Below are 14,779 nucleotides of genomic sequence, written 5' to 3'. Positions count from 1 at the left end.
GTTGAAAGGGGCCCAGGTAGCTAGCCTGTCAAATCTTCTCAGTGCTGTCCCCTCCCCGTCTCTCTCTACCGCCACACTGAATTCCCCGAGTTCACTCACCTTTACGTACTTTGGCAAATCTTGTTCTTTACCTGGAATGCCCTTCCATTCTTCCTCCACCCCAGGAATGCCTGCTCATCTTTCAGTACCCAGATCAAATGGAAGCCTCGCCGAACTTCCCTGGCAAACTCTCTCTCTTCCTCTGTTTCCATGGCAATTTTTAAAGGTCTGTGTTACAGCATACGTATCATGTTGTAATTATTTTTTATGTGTTTGGCAGACTCCACCGCCTGTAAACCAAGTCCTTGTCTTAATCGTCTTTGATCACGCAGCATGGTGTCAGGTGCTAGATACGTTTGCCATTCAGAGTTTATACAAGTGGGTTGTGGGGTTAGGACACAGGATGCAGATTCTAGCTTTGTGACTGCCATCTCTTTGTGCCTCTGTTTCCTCAGGTGTACGCTTGTTGGGGACAGGGAGAGTCTGAGTAAAGTGGAATAGTACCTAGCGCATGGTGAAATATTCAGCAACTAGACCAGGTGCCATGGCTTATGCATGTGATCCCAGCAGTTTGGGAGACTGAGGTGGGAGGATCACTTGAAGCCAGAAGTTTGAGACCAGCCTTGGCAACAAAATGAGACCCCATCTTTTTTTTTTTTTTTTTTGAAATGGAGTCTTTCTCTATTGCCAGACTGGAATGCAGTGGTGTGATCTTGGCTCACTGCAACCTCCGCTTCCCAGGTTCAAACGATTCTCCTGCTTCAGCCACCCTAGTAGCTGGGACTATAGGTGCACACCACCACACCCAGCTAATTTTTGCATTTTTAGTAGAGACGGGGTTTACCATGTTGGTCAGAATGGTCTTGATGTCTTGGCCTCATGATCCGCCTGCCTCGTCCTCCCAGAGTGCTGAGATTACAAGTATGAGCCACCGCACCTGGCCATGGGACCCCATGTTTACAAAAAATTTAAAAACAATTTAAAAATTAGCCAGGCGTGGTAGTGCGTGCCTGTAGTCCCAGCTATTCAGGAGACAGAGGTGGGAGGATTGCTTGAGCCAAGGAGTTGGAGGCTGCAGTAAGTTGTGATCATGCCACTGCACTCCAGCCTGGGCAATAGATCAAGAACCTGTCTCAAAAAAAAAAAAAAAAAAATCAGTTGTTAACCATTTTGATATTTAATCGTAACATTAAGCATATTATTGAGTGAAGGAGAAACTCTTAAAAATAACCCAGCATAATTGGAGAGAACATTATTTAGATGTACAGAAATTGAGTTAATTCTGCATTCTCCAAGTTTAATCTCAGCCTAGATAAAGTAAAGAAATCTAAATTTATAGGGCTCCCAGAGAGGCTTGGTAGGATACTCTATAATCTACTATTCATTTCTTCATATTAAAGTTAACTGTCATCTATGTGAGGACCTTAAGCCATTTACAAGTAGGTACTGTGGGAATATAAGACTTTTTTTGGTTTGTTTTTAAAGGGTAGGAAAACTCATGTACACTCTTTTAATAGTATGATTTAAATGTGTTCAAAAACCTTGTGTTTTTCAAATCCCTTTTCAGAGTAGCCCCAGTAAGCTTTGGGGAGTATGTGTGTAGTGGCATCGCCATTTGTAGCTCCATGAGGAACATGCAAAGCACATGGGAATCCATGAGAAACAATCACAGAAGCATCTGTTTCTGCTTGTAAGACCTATCAAAGGTGGTGAGAAAAAAGATGTCATTGAAGGAGCTCTTTCCTTAGTGTATTTTATTTGTAGGCAGGGTAGAAGTATCCTGCTAAAGTCATAAAATAGAATAGTATTTTAGAATTAGAAGGAGCTTGACTAGTCCAGCCCCTTCTTGCTTTACAGATGAGGAAACTGAGGTCCCAAAATGTGGAGTGATGTAACATTGTTCTGGGGATGTGGAGAGGGGTGTTTGTCATCACATGGGATGGCCATGTGGCTGGCTGGGGGGCCTCAGAAGGGACCTTGTATTCTGTCTTTATACAGGAGCACCTGTCTGTCTTCAAGCACATGGCTTGCTTCTAGAAAGCTTTTCTGGACTCCTCAGGCAGTATTTCCTTTGTGCATTTTAAACTAAATTTTGACTAAATTAAAAGCAATGAAATCCAGGCCTCCTGGAAGGGTATTTAGTTTTCCTTTTTAGCAGAACAATTAAGCTAATGACAGTGTTAGAAGCCTCAACTACCCCATCCAGTGATTGATATACATGCCCCCAAATTTTTGTAGTGAAATATAAAAACAGTCTGTAATCTGATTTTGTAATCAAGGTCTAACCAGTTATAGTAGGTCTCAAAAAGTCCTTAGCAATTGGGTTGTTAAGTCACCCACCAAATTCCCTGTCATTGACTTCTTTGGAGCCATTTCCTTTCATGTTTTGGCTTCTTGGTGTCTACATAGTTTCTAAGATCAGCAGTCCAATAATAAATTGTGCTATTATCTGCAGGTTTCCATGTCTTACATATGGTATACATTTGCTGTTGTCTCCTTTTTCAAAATGTAGTTCAGTTTGTGACTTTAATTTTTAAAGTGAAAGAGAATGTTTTAGAAGAAGTTAAATAATTTAAAAATTAGATGCCCAAGCCTAGTAACTTTGATTTATGGAAAAATACTTTTGGTTATAGCCATACAGTTATAGAATCTATGCAGAAACTTGGCAGATTTTAAAAATCTGAAATCTGGCCCAGCAGTGGCTCATGCCTGTAATCCCAGCACTTTGGGAAGCCGAGGCAGGCAGATTGCTTGAACCCAGCAGTTTAAGACCAGCCTGGGCAATATGGTGAAATCCCGTCTCTACAAAAATACAGAAATTAGCCAGGCATGATGGCGCCCGCCTATAGTCGCAGCTACTGGTAATCATGCCACTGCACTCCAGCCTGGGTTGCAGAGTGAGACCTGTCTTGGATGGATGGATGGATGGATGAGTAAATTAAAAATCTGAAATCTTATAAGCCCTCCTGTTGTCAATAGAGAAGAGAATGTACTACTATATACCCATAATATCTCTGGAGGAGAAACAAGTTGTACATCTTGGTTCTATTCTGTAACATGGAACCAAGGTATTTGCAAGCTGACAGCGAAGAAGAGGCTTCATTGTGCATATTCCTACACTGTATTTTTTGGTACATTTTTCAGAGTTTATAAAGAAATCTTGTACTGAGTTGTTTAATAACTTTTGATCCATTTCCCATTGTACAGTACATCAAAGAACAAAAATGCAGTAATTTAGGCCGGGTGCGGTGGCTCAAGCCTGTAATCCCAGCACTTTGGGAGGCCGAGACGGGTGGATCACGAGGTCAGGAGATCGAGACCATCCTGGCTAACATGATGAAACGCCGTCTCTACTAAAAAAATACAAAAAATTAGCCGGGCGAGGTGGCGGGCGCCTGTAGTCCCAGCTACTCGTGAGGCTGAGGCAGGAGAATGGCGTGAACCCGGGAGGCGGAGCTTGCAGTGAGCTGAGATCTGTCCACAGCACTCCAGCCTGGGCGGCAGAGCGAGACTCCGTCTCAAAAAAAAAAAAAAAAAAAAAAAAAAAAAAAAAAAAAAAAAAAAGCAGTAATTCCAGCATTGTCAAAATCACTGCTATTTCAATGCTGTCTGAAGAGAGTAGTTTTTAAGTTCCTAGTAGCTATCTCACTTATGTGTTGGCTGTGGTAGAGTAATCATTGTGGCAATCGTTTTATACATGTTTGAGTTACACATATGGCTTTGAGGGACATGTACTAACCCATATTTAGTAGTTTCTCCTAAAGACCAAAATTACAGCCTCATGTTCATTTACTTAGAAATTGATAAAAGTGCTATTAATTTAAAAAATACCTATGTCTTATAGTTCATTTATTCCAAAAAGATATATTAAATGCTTACCATGTGGTAGGCACTATGCAAGTTGCTAAAATTTAAAGACGAATAAAACAAGACCTTCTTGTTTGGTGAGGTTGATGAAAAGTGAAGCAGATGATTACAATCCAATAGTATAGGTAATTATTTGTGAGTGTATTTTTAATGTGCGAAGCGGTTTTCAGATGTATTCTTTATTAGTCTCAATCACTTGCATTTCCTTGAATTGAGTGGGAGAGGAGGAAGATGTGGGGTTGCAGTGGGTTCACCGGGAAGCGTGCATTATTCTACATATACTGGGGAGCACATGGTGTAACTGGCAGAGTGTATCCATGGGGAGAAAAAATAGCATGTTGGTTCTTGATTTTATTGTGTGGCATATAGGGTGTCATAGCAAGGGGACAACTCAAATTTTGTAGGAAAGATTGCCTGACTTGGAATCTAGAGTCAAGGCCTATACCCACTCCCCTGCATGCCTTTCCTTTTCCTTTTCCTTTCCTTTTCGTCTCTCTTTCTTTAGACGAGTCTCACTCTGTCTGCCAGACTGGAGTACAGTGGTGTGATCTCGGCTCACTGCAACCTCTGTCTCCTGGATTCAAGTAATTCTCCTGAACCTCTAGAGTAGCTGGGACTACAGGCATGCACCACCATGCCCGGCTAATTTTTGTATTTTTAGTAGAGACAAGGTTTCTCCATGTTGGTCAGACTGGTGGTCTCAAACTCCAGACCTCAGGTGATCCGCCCGTCTCGTCCTCCCAAAGTGCTGGGATTATAGACATAAGCCACCGTGCCCGGCCGTCTCTTTCAATAATAGTACTTATCAGTATATTTATTACTGATTATACAAGTCTGCTATGTCAAGTAAGAGTTTAAAACATTTTTTGGGCCAGGCGTTGTGGCTCATACTTGTAATCCCAGCATTTTGGGAGGCTGAGGTGGAAGGATTGCTTGAGCCCAAGAGTTGGAGACCAGTCTGGGCAACTTAGGGAGACCCCGTCTTTACAAAAACATTAAAAAAAAATATGTTAGCCAGGCATGATGGCATATGTTTGAGGTCCCAGCTACTTGGGAAGCTGAGGTGGGAGGATCACTTGAGCCATGATCAGGCCACTGCACTCCAGCCTGGACAACAGAGTGAGACCCTGTCTCAAAAAAGAACCAAAAACAAATTTTAATTTGACATTTCAAAGACTTTTTCTTGTGAACCAATCTCTGACTTGTTAACAAAGTTTGAAGTGATCCCGCAGTTTAAATAAACCGACTCTCCCAACAGAAAGTAACTATTTTCTTTCTTTTTTTTTTTTTTTTTGAGACGGAGTCTTGTTCTGTCGCCCAGGCTGGAGTGCAGTGGCAGTGATCTCCGCTCACTGCAAGCTCCGCCTCCCGGGTTCCCGCCATTCTCCTGCCTCAGCCTCACGAGTAGCTGGGACTACAGGCGCCCGCCACCACGCCTGGCTAGTTTTTTGTATTTTTAATAGAGACGGGGTTTCACCGTGTTTGCCAGAATGGTCTTGATCTCCTGACCTCGTGATCCGCCCACCTCGGCCTCCCAAAGTGCTGGGATTACAGGCGTGAGCCACCACGCCCGGCCAGAAAGTAACTATTTTCTATCCCATTGTCTGATGAGACGCTCTGAGTCTTTGATTAGATGGAAGACTGCAGAAAAGTTAGCCCTGCATCTCATTTACGTAGTATTTTTTACTCTTAAGCAAGAAATCTTCACCAGGTCCTCTTGTGATCTGGTGCTGACACAGAGCCATGACCATAGAGGTGCCCATGACTTCTTTCTGTGTCCCTTGAGGATGTTGTTGCCAAAGGCTACTTAAATCCTTCTCGGAGGGGAATGATTTCATCCTTTGGGAATTATCGTTTTAATTTGTGTCATTTACCAGTTTTACCTTCCTATCACAACTACCTCCATGGAAGTAGTTATATTGAAAAAAGATGCTTATATTAAAATCAGATAGGCTTTATTAATAAAGTGTAGTGTGTAGGTTTCTATGACTAATAAATAGTTTAAAGTCAGGGTAATAGCTGGTGTAATGAAACCAAATAAAATTTCTGGCTCATTCATAACTGTAATAGTTTACATTTATTCTTTGTTATTACTGACCACTTTATTCTTGTTAGAATAAGGCAGGGAATAAATAAATAAACAAATGAAAAAAAATGATTCCACATTATTTTCTGTTTGCCTAAATTGCAACATAAGGAAGCAACAAAAGGAAGATTCCTTTCGCTTAAACATTCCGTTGACCCAAGAAAAATCACACAGGGTTTGGAAGCAACTTTTATTGGAGAACTAGACTTGAGTACGTTCAATTGAAAGCCAATGCAAGCTTCTGCTCCTCAAAAGTGATGTCTTTTGCCTAAGAATAGACCCTTCTTTCAAGCTAAAAACCAGATAAGCTGTCCTACAGTGATCCAAATAGCCAGCGGCCTCATTCCCCTCAAACTTGACTAACAACACAGCAATATAATTTTGCCGTTTAAAACTTGGCTGACCCAAACATGAACTTTCAAAGAAAATAAGAGTCATTACTAAAAGAGATTCCATTTCTTTCCAGGGCCTAAGTTAAGATGACTTTCCAGAACTTTGAGAAAACTTACTCTTTCAATGGCCACTTAATTGTGTAACAAAATAAACATTCACAAGGGAGGCAAAATATAACATTCCCTATGTTTAGATTTTTCAAATATCTTTTTATCAGGGGTTCATTTTCTTTGTTGGGTTGTCATATGTAGTCTGGAGTAATTTACCAGGTTCCACCCAAAATATTTACCAGGATCAAGGATCGCTTGACCCTAGGAGTTTCAGACCAGCTTGGGCACCATGGCAAAACCCTGTCTCTACTAACATTACAAAAAACTAGCCAGGCGTGGTGGTGAATGCCTGTGGTCCTAGCTTCTCTGAAAGCTGAGGTATGAGGATCTCTTAAGCCCATGAGGCAGAGGTTGCAGTGAACTATATTCATGGCCATAGCACTTCAGCCTGGGTGACAGAGCGAGATCCTCTCTTAAAAACAAAAAAAGAAAAAGAAGGTGAATTCTACCTACCTGGCAGGGTCACTGGGATAATTGCATGAACATAGGATCTGATTCACCACCTGGTACATAGTAGGGATCCATGAAATTGTAGCTGTTCTTCTTATAATTACTAATTTGACCTGGAACTTCCATGTCCTGATTCTTAGATCGCACATGATTATACACGTGTTATCTAATTGATGACTTTCTAATATGAGCTATTTCAACAATGAAATGGCTGAACAGTCATTAATTTCAGGTAGTCCTAAACCCAAGGCAGTAAATTCTATGAGGTGGATGAACGTACATTTCATTTGTAGTTTAAAAAGAAAAAGTGAAAAAATTATTTAGAGTCCTGGGTCAATAATATGACTTTATCCTTCTAAGCTATAAAATGAAGGAGTTACACTAGATAGTCTCTATGCAACCTTCAAACTCTGAAATTTTGTGATTGATTTTAGGCCCAATACTGGGGATCTGTGATTTTTTAATGTCTACAACTTCTAGGAAATGAGGAGTATCAAAGATTGTTACAGGAGAGTAGGGGCAGGGGAGTTACTATCATTGGTCTTTTGTGAACAAGACCAAAACAAGAACAAAAGAAAAAAGAACAAAAAAGAACAGCAAGCTGGGCACAGTGGCTCATACCTTTAATCCCAGCACTTTGGGAGGCCAAGGCAGGTGGATCACTTGAGGTCAGGAGTTTGAGACCAGCCTGGTCAAAGTGGGGAAACCTTGTCTCCACTCAAAATACCAAAATTAACTGGGCATGGTGGCAAGTGTCTGTAATCCCAGCTACCCGGGAGGCTGAGGCAGGAGAGTCACTTGAACCGGGTCTGCGGCCACTGCGGGGAGCAGAGATGGCGCCACTGTACTCCAGCCTGGGAGACAGAGTGAGACTCCACCTCAAAAAAAAAAAGCCACAAAAAGAAGTCAGTCCAGATTTGCAGAAATAACAGGAGTTATTCCCACATAAAACACACACACATTTAGTTCTCAAGTATAGTTTTCTCTGTCAGCAAGGATTTTAGGGAATTCTGTTTGATCAGCAACTAAGGGTTCTCGTGGGACAGGGAAAGGAAGACATCATTGTCCTCAAGGAATTTATAATCTAATCTGTGATCAGCAGAAAGACATAAAATGGAAGTGTTCAAATACATGTTTCTGAAGGATGAACTTCCAAAGAAGACATCCATCCACCCATCTACCCATCCATGCATCCATCCATCCATCCAATCTAAATGCTTACAGTTTAAGCATCCCTTATCTGAAAATCTGAAATGCTCCAAAACCGAAACTTTGAGCACTGACTTGATGCCTCACATCTCACCCTATGTGTCAGTCAAACACAGTCAAAACTTTGCAGTCAAAACACAGTCAAAACTTGTTTCATGAACACAGTTATTGAAAATATTATATAAAATTACCTTCAGTCTACATATATGAGGTGTGTGTGTAATGTATGTGAATTTCATGTTTTGCCTTGGGTACCATCTGCAAGGTATCTCATTATGTATATGCAAATCTTCCAAAATCTGAAATTGAAAACACTTCTGGTCCCAAGCATTTAGATAAGGGATGTTCAACCTACACTACTTGTGGAGGTGCTAAGCTGTAGTCTCTGGAGGCCTCTTGGGATATGTTGCCCTTTGATTTGGTTAATTCTCTTTCATAAATCACAGATCTTTGTAATCTTATGGTACCAGTATTTTATGATACATGACATAGGTTCAAAACCTTTTGCTACAATTTAAGATTCCATCATATCAATAATCCTTGTAGGTCAGAGGGTACTGTGCTGGTGATATACACAGACAGCTAACTTGTGGAAGCTTGGAGAAGAGAAACAGCAACTGATGGGGATGGACGCACAAGCCTGTGTGGTGGTGGATGGGCCAATGGAGTGATTAGTTAGGGAAGACTCTACATCAAGAATACTCTTGAAGAGTCTTCAAAGAGAAATCAGTGACTGGAAGGAAAAGAAACAACCTTTGGCTAGATTATTATTTTTTAAGAGAGGTTCTTGGCTTTGTCATCCTAGAGTACACTGGTGTGATCATAGCTCACTGCAGCCTCCAAACTTGTGGCCTCAGGTGATCTTCCTGATTTGGCCTCCCAAAGTGCTGGGATTACAGTTGTGAGCCACTGTGCCTGGCCTGGTTAGATTATTTAAATTATTGATCTGAAATATAAAGAGTTGGGGGAATATGGGTAAGTACAGGGAGACAGCACTTTTTCTGACTCTTTTTAGTCCTTATGTGGAATTCAGTTATTTCCAATAATTAGCTCCTTTGTCTTTCCAATAAAACAATTGTCTTTTCTCAGAGTAACGACATCAGCCTCCTCCTTTAATCAGGTCTTTTTTTCACTTTCCCCAGCCTCTAAACATGTTCTGGTACTAGGAGACTTTTATTGCTCAAGCTGGCCCATTTTACTATGGACAGTTCCAATGGTTGCATACTCAGGACGTTCCTGTGACTTCACGCTTGGTATGATTTCTACCTTGTTGGATGAATATCATAATTAACCTACTTCTCTAAAAATATTTGAAAGCTGCTGTCTAATTTTTCTTAAGCCTTGCTTATTTCTCCTTTAGGCTAACCATCTCTGCTTCCCTCAACCACTGTCATAGGTCATAGTTTCCGGTTCCTTTACTAGCCTGATTGCTCTTCTCTGAATCTCCAACTTTACCCTGCCAGTTGTCAGATGGAATCTTGTGCTCTGAGCATAGCTGTTCTATGCAAGAACAGGGCAAGACTATCACTTTCCTGTATCTAACACTAATATCACTTAGGACCGCAATAGTTTTCTCAACACATGTCACCTTGTTTCCCTGCTTCTCCGGGTCTAGGGTATGTGGTGTGCCTGAGCTTGCTGGTGCCCTTGCATTCTTCCATGCAGTTGCGGTTTGCTTGTGTTTTTGTTTTAAAAAGAATTCATTGTGTCGAATTTATAAAGGAGTTGAATTTTGTTCTAAAAGAGGTTCTTGCTTATGGGCACGTAATAAATATTTCCTGAATGTAACTGAGTAAGTATTGAACCTTTACATGTTTACACTCCCTTGTCATGATATATGTAGCATTTTGACCTAGATTTGTTGGGATTATAAGTCAAAATGTTAAAATTGATCTTATCCGAGGCTGCCATTTGGAAAAATAACTTTACTTTAGAAGAATTTTGTATTGAACTCTTTGAAGGCTTTTTAAAAAAATGATGTTATTGGCTGGGTGTGGTGGCTCATGCCTGTAATCCCAGCACTGAGGCGAGAGGATCATTTGAGGTTAGAAGTTTGGGAGGCTGAGGCGAGAGGATCATTTGAGGTTAGAAGTTCCAGACCAGCCTGGTCAATATGGTGAAACTCCATCGCTACTAAAAATGCAAAAATTAGGCCGGGCTTGGTGTAATCCCAGCACTTCGGAAGGCCAAGGCAGGCAGATCACCTGAGGTCAGGAGTTCGAAACCAGCCTGACCAACATGGCAAAACCCCGTGTCTACTAAAAATACAAAAATTAGCCGGGCATGGTATTGCTTGCCTGTAATCCCAGCTACTTGGGAGGCTGAGGAAGGAGAATCACTTGAACTCAGGAGGCGGAGGTTGTAGTGAGCCCAGATCACGCTACTGCACCCCAGCCTGGGTGACAGAGCAAGACTCCATCTCAAAAAAAAAAAAAAAGGTTGCTGGGTGTGGTGGTACATGCATTTAATCCTAGCTACTCGGGAGGCTGATACAGGAGAGTCACTTGAAACTGGGAGGTGGAGGTTGCAGTGAACCAAGACTGTGCTACTGCACTCCAGCCTGGGTGACAGAGTGAGACTCATCTCAAAAAAAGAAAAAAAAGTTATTTTCACTTAGGAAATGATTTATCTATTTTGCAAGTTAATCCCAGAGCACAATTATACCTATTTATTACTTATTCATTCCTGTCTTCCTCTTCCCTCTGATAAATAACTTGGTAGTTTTTGGTAAAATAAGCTAATCAGCAGGGTTCTCTAAATAACATAGTCTCATGCCTGTAATCCCAACACTTTGGGAGGCCAAGACATGAGAATCACTTGTAGCCAGGAGTTGAGACCAGCCTGGGCAACAGAATGAGCCATTTGCTTGTCTTGGCCTTTTACTTTCCATGTTTTAGGATGGTCGTAACTTTTATCAGGTACAGAGTGTAACCAAGTGGATTTTCCCCTTCTGTCCTCCCTGTACAACAAAGGAGACTAACCGTAAGTGGAACCAGGATGTGTTGACGTGGTCGTTACTGCAAGGAAGGAGGAAAAATAGCAGCCAAAAATGCCATTTATGTGAAACTTGTGACTTGATTGAGGAAACACTTGCTCAAGCAAAAGCTTAACTGACTACCTCTATACTGAGGAATGTGAGAATTACCACATTTACTTCTGCGCTGGAATTAAATTCTGTGTGTGATCACTGTCTTTAGCTCTTATTCTAACACTGGGGCAGAATGAGAGAGGCATTTGAAATGCAGATACTATACTATACCTTAATAAATTTTTTTCTTTGTCTTTGCAATAATGATATTATTAGATAGGCTTGATATCCCATGATTTTTGTCATCAAGTTTGCATGGTATCTATATAGAGAGGTAGGAAGATGCAATCTTATTTTTTTTATTTATTTTTTTGAAATAGCCTTGCTATGTCACCCCAGGCTGGAGTGCAATGGTGCAATCTCAGCTCACTGTAACCTCCACCTCCCAGGTTCAAGTTACTCTCATGCCTCAGCCTCCCTAGTAACTGGGACTACAGGTGTGTGCCACCATACCTGGCTAATTTTTGTATTTTTAGAAATAGAGACGGGGTTTCACCATGCTGACCAGGCTAGTCTCAAACTCCTGACCTCATGTGATCAACCCGCCTTGGCCTCCCAAAGCACTGGGATTACAAGAAGATGTGATTTATTTTAAATGTTTGTTTGCTGAGAGGGAATATCTGAGTTTACCTTTAAGTGTCAAAAATAATCTGATACTGTGGTACTAGTTGTTGTTTTGTTCTTATTTCAGACTGAGTTAACAGGTGTAGTCAGTTACTATGCTCAGGAAATAATGTTTGGAGATAAACTTTGTGTGTGCTCTCAGTACATTTCATAGTATCATTTAAAAGCAAACCTCTTTAATCAAAGCCAAAAGGAAAGGATGTGTTCTCTTTCTTCCGTGTTTCTTGGCAGGTCTTACAGGTGAGTGGGAAGTCATGAATGGGCAATTTCCAAGAAGTACAAAAGGAATTTTGTTCATAAAGCAAAATATTTTCCTTTGATTCATGATTTACAAGGAAACCCATAGCTTAGCACCTACAAGAAACTTAAATAGGCTGACTTTGCAGTGAGGGTCTCAAAGAAGGAATGCTGTGAGAAAATCTTTTGACATTCTGATGATACATTCTTCTAAAGGTTAGGAGGAAAAACTTCTTTCTTAGAGTTTGGCTCCCCCCCCACCCCCCTTGCTTCCCTCTTGCTAATTGCCTGTTTTTTGATTATTTTTTTCCCTTTTGTTTTGAGAAAGGGTTTCTCTCTGTCTCCCAGGCTGGAGTACAGCGCCCAGGCTGGAGTGCAGCGGCACCATCACTGTTTGCTGCAGCCTTGACCTCCTGGGCTCAGGCATTCCTCCTACCTCAGCTTCCCGAGTAGGTATGACTATAGACATGTACCACTTTGCTCAGCTAATTTTTGTATTTTTTGTAAAGACGGGGTTTCACCATGTTGCCTAGGCTGTGCTTCTTTTTTATAATTAAAAAAAGATGAAAGCCAGGTGCAGTGGCTTACACCTGTAATCCCAGTACTTTGGGAGGCTGAGGCAGGATTATTTGAGTCCAGGAGTTCAAAACCAGCCTGGGCAACACAGTGAGACTTCGTCTCTACAATCAATCAGTCAGTCAATCAATCAGTCATTTGATCAGTCAGTTGTAGTAAAGAACACAGAACAAAAGTTTACCGTCATAACCATTTGTTTATTTTATTTTTTGGAGATGGGGTCTCAATCTGTTACTAAGGCGGGTCTCAAACTCGTGGCCTCAAGCAATCCTCCTTCCCAGTGTGCTAGGATTACAGGTGCCAAGCCCTAGCCTTTTTTTAAGTGTACAGTTCAGTAGTGTTGAGTATGTTCACGTTGCTGTGCAACAGAGCTCCACAACTTTTACATCTTGCAAAACAGAAACTCTATACCCATTAAACAACAGCTTGCCGTCTCCGCATCCACCCCACCTCTAACCCCTTGGCAACCAGCATTCTTACTCCCTTTTTCTATGGATTTGACTATTTAGATACATCATGTAAGTAGAATCATTCAGTATCTGTCTGTTACTGGCTTTAAGTCAGCCTGATGTCCTCAAAATTCATCCATGTTGTAGCATGTGCCAGAATTTCCTTCCTTTTTAAGGCTTCCATCGTATTTTTCCATCCTTCTGTCAAAGGGATGTTTGGGTTGCTTCCACCACCTGGCTATTGTGAATAATGCTGCAATGAGCATGGGTGTGCAAATATCTTTTTGAGATACTGCTTTCGTTGTCACTGGGTCTACTACTACTGGTTAATTGTTTTGGATTTTTTTGAGGTTTCCCATAGCAGCTTGCATTCCCACCAACAGTGCATAAAGGTTCCAATTTTTTCCACATCTTTGAGAACACTTTTTTTTTTAACTTTTTTTTTTTTTTTTAAAAGAGATAGGTTCTCACTGTCTCACCCAGGATGGAGTGCAGTGCCATGATCATAGCTCACTGCAGCCTCAAACTATTGGGCTCAAGGGATCCTCCTGCTTCAGCCTCCCAAAATAGCTGACTAGCTGGGACCACAGTCATACGTCACCACCACCGCCCCCCACACCACCCCCTCCAACTAGTTTCTTCCTCTGGCTAGTTTGTTTTTTTGTTTGGCTTTTAATGTTTTTGTAGAGACAGGGTCTTGGCTATGATGCCCGGCTGGTCAAACAATCTTCCCGCTTCAGCCTTTCAAAGTGCTGGAACTACAGGAGTGAGCTACCCTGCCTGGACTATTTTGATTTTTGATAGTAGCCATAATTGTCCATTTTTAACATTAACCGTAATGATCAAATAACTTTGAGCGCCTAGGGTTGAATAAATGTGAGATTTGTGTGTGGTCTGCAAAGCTGGAGTTAAAATTTTTTTCTTTCACTTGCTCCTAAACACTGTTTTGGGGTTTTTAAACTTACAATGGGTCTGGTACAGTGTATCATTGTTTCTTCAAGATTTTCAGCATAGTCTGTATTTTTAACCTAGGTAGAAAAAGCAGTGGAACATCATGGTAGCGAAAATTGCTGATCTCAAACTTGGCAGAACTATTAGAGAAAAGTAAAGTTCAGTAGAACAGATTGTGAGGAAAGCATTATTCATGTCGCAAGAGTTTACAAATAACAGGTGTACGATGCACTGGGATGTTTCTTGCCCATTAATGGAAATGCTCCGGAGACTGTACAGTCAAGAAGATGGATAAGGTGGTAGATCCTTTCCGCTCTCTTCCTTGATTCATTTTTTTCCCTCATACTGCCTAACTTCCTCTGTTACAGACGCTGGGTAGTATCAACATATGTTTCCTTATCGTTCAATCTGAAAAATAAACCCTCCAAAAAATTAAAAAGGGAAAAAGTAATGTTCTGATTTATCTGCCATCAATATTTTTTATTTGTGGATTCTCTTAATACCATATCAGAAATAACTTTATTTTTCTTTTTTTGAGACGGAGTCTCGCTGGAGTTCAGTGGCACAATCTTGGCTCACTGGAAGCTCTGCCTGCTGGGTTCAAGCGATTCTCCTGCCCCAGCCTCCCAAGTAGCTGGGATTACAGGTGTGTGCCACCAGGTCCAGCTATTTTTTTGTATTTTTAGTAGAGATGGGGTTC

The 14,779-nt window shown here is 41.2% G+C and overlaps 1 protein-coding gene across 1 annotated transcript in view; it reads left to right on the top strand.

Moving 5' to 3' along the window:
• Positions 1 to 9,125: 9,125 nt before the first annotated feature.
• The window catches only part of RBPMS (RNA binding protein with multiple splicing), a 113,999-nt gene continuing 108,345 nt past the window's right edge, over positions 9,126 to 14,779 (top strand). The window contains exon 1 of the mRNA XM_011944606.1: positions 9,126 to 9,129. Coding sequence (XP_011799996.1) covers positions 9,126 to 9,129 — 4 coding nt within the window. The remainder of the gene's footprint in view (positions 9,130 to 14,779) is intronic.

Source organism: Colobus angolensis, unplaced genomic scaffold, assembly GCF_000951035.1.
Source record: "Colobus angolensis palliatus isolate OR3802 unplaced genomic scaffold, Cang.pa_1.0 Scaffold233, whole genome shotgun sequence".
Lineage (NCBI taxonomy): Eukaryota > Metazoa > Chordata > Mammalia > Primates > Cercopithecidae > Colobus > Colobus angolensis.
Note: the sequence above shows the minus strand (reverse complement) of the source record. Positions and strands in the feature narration are given on the sequence as shown.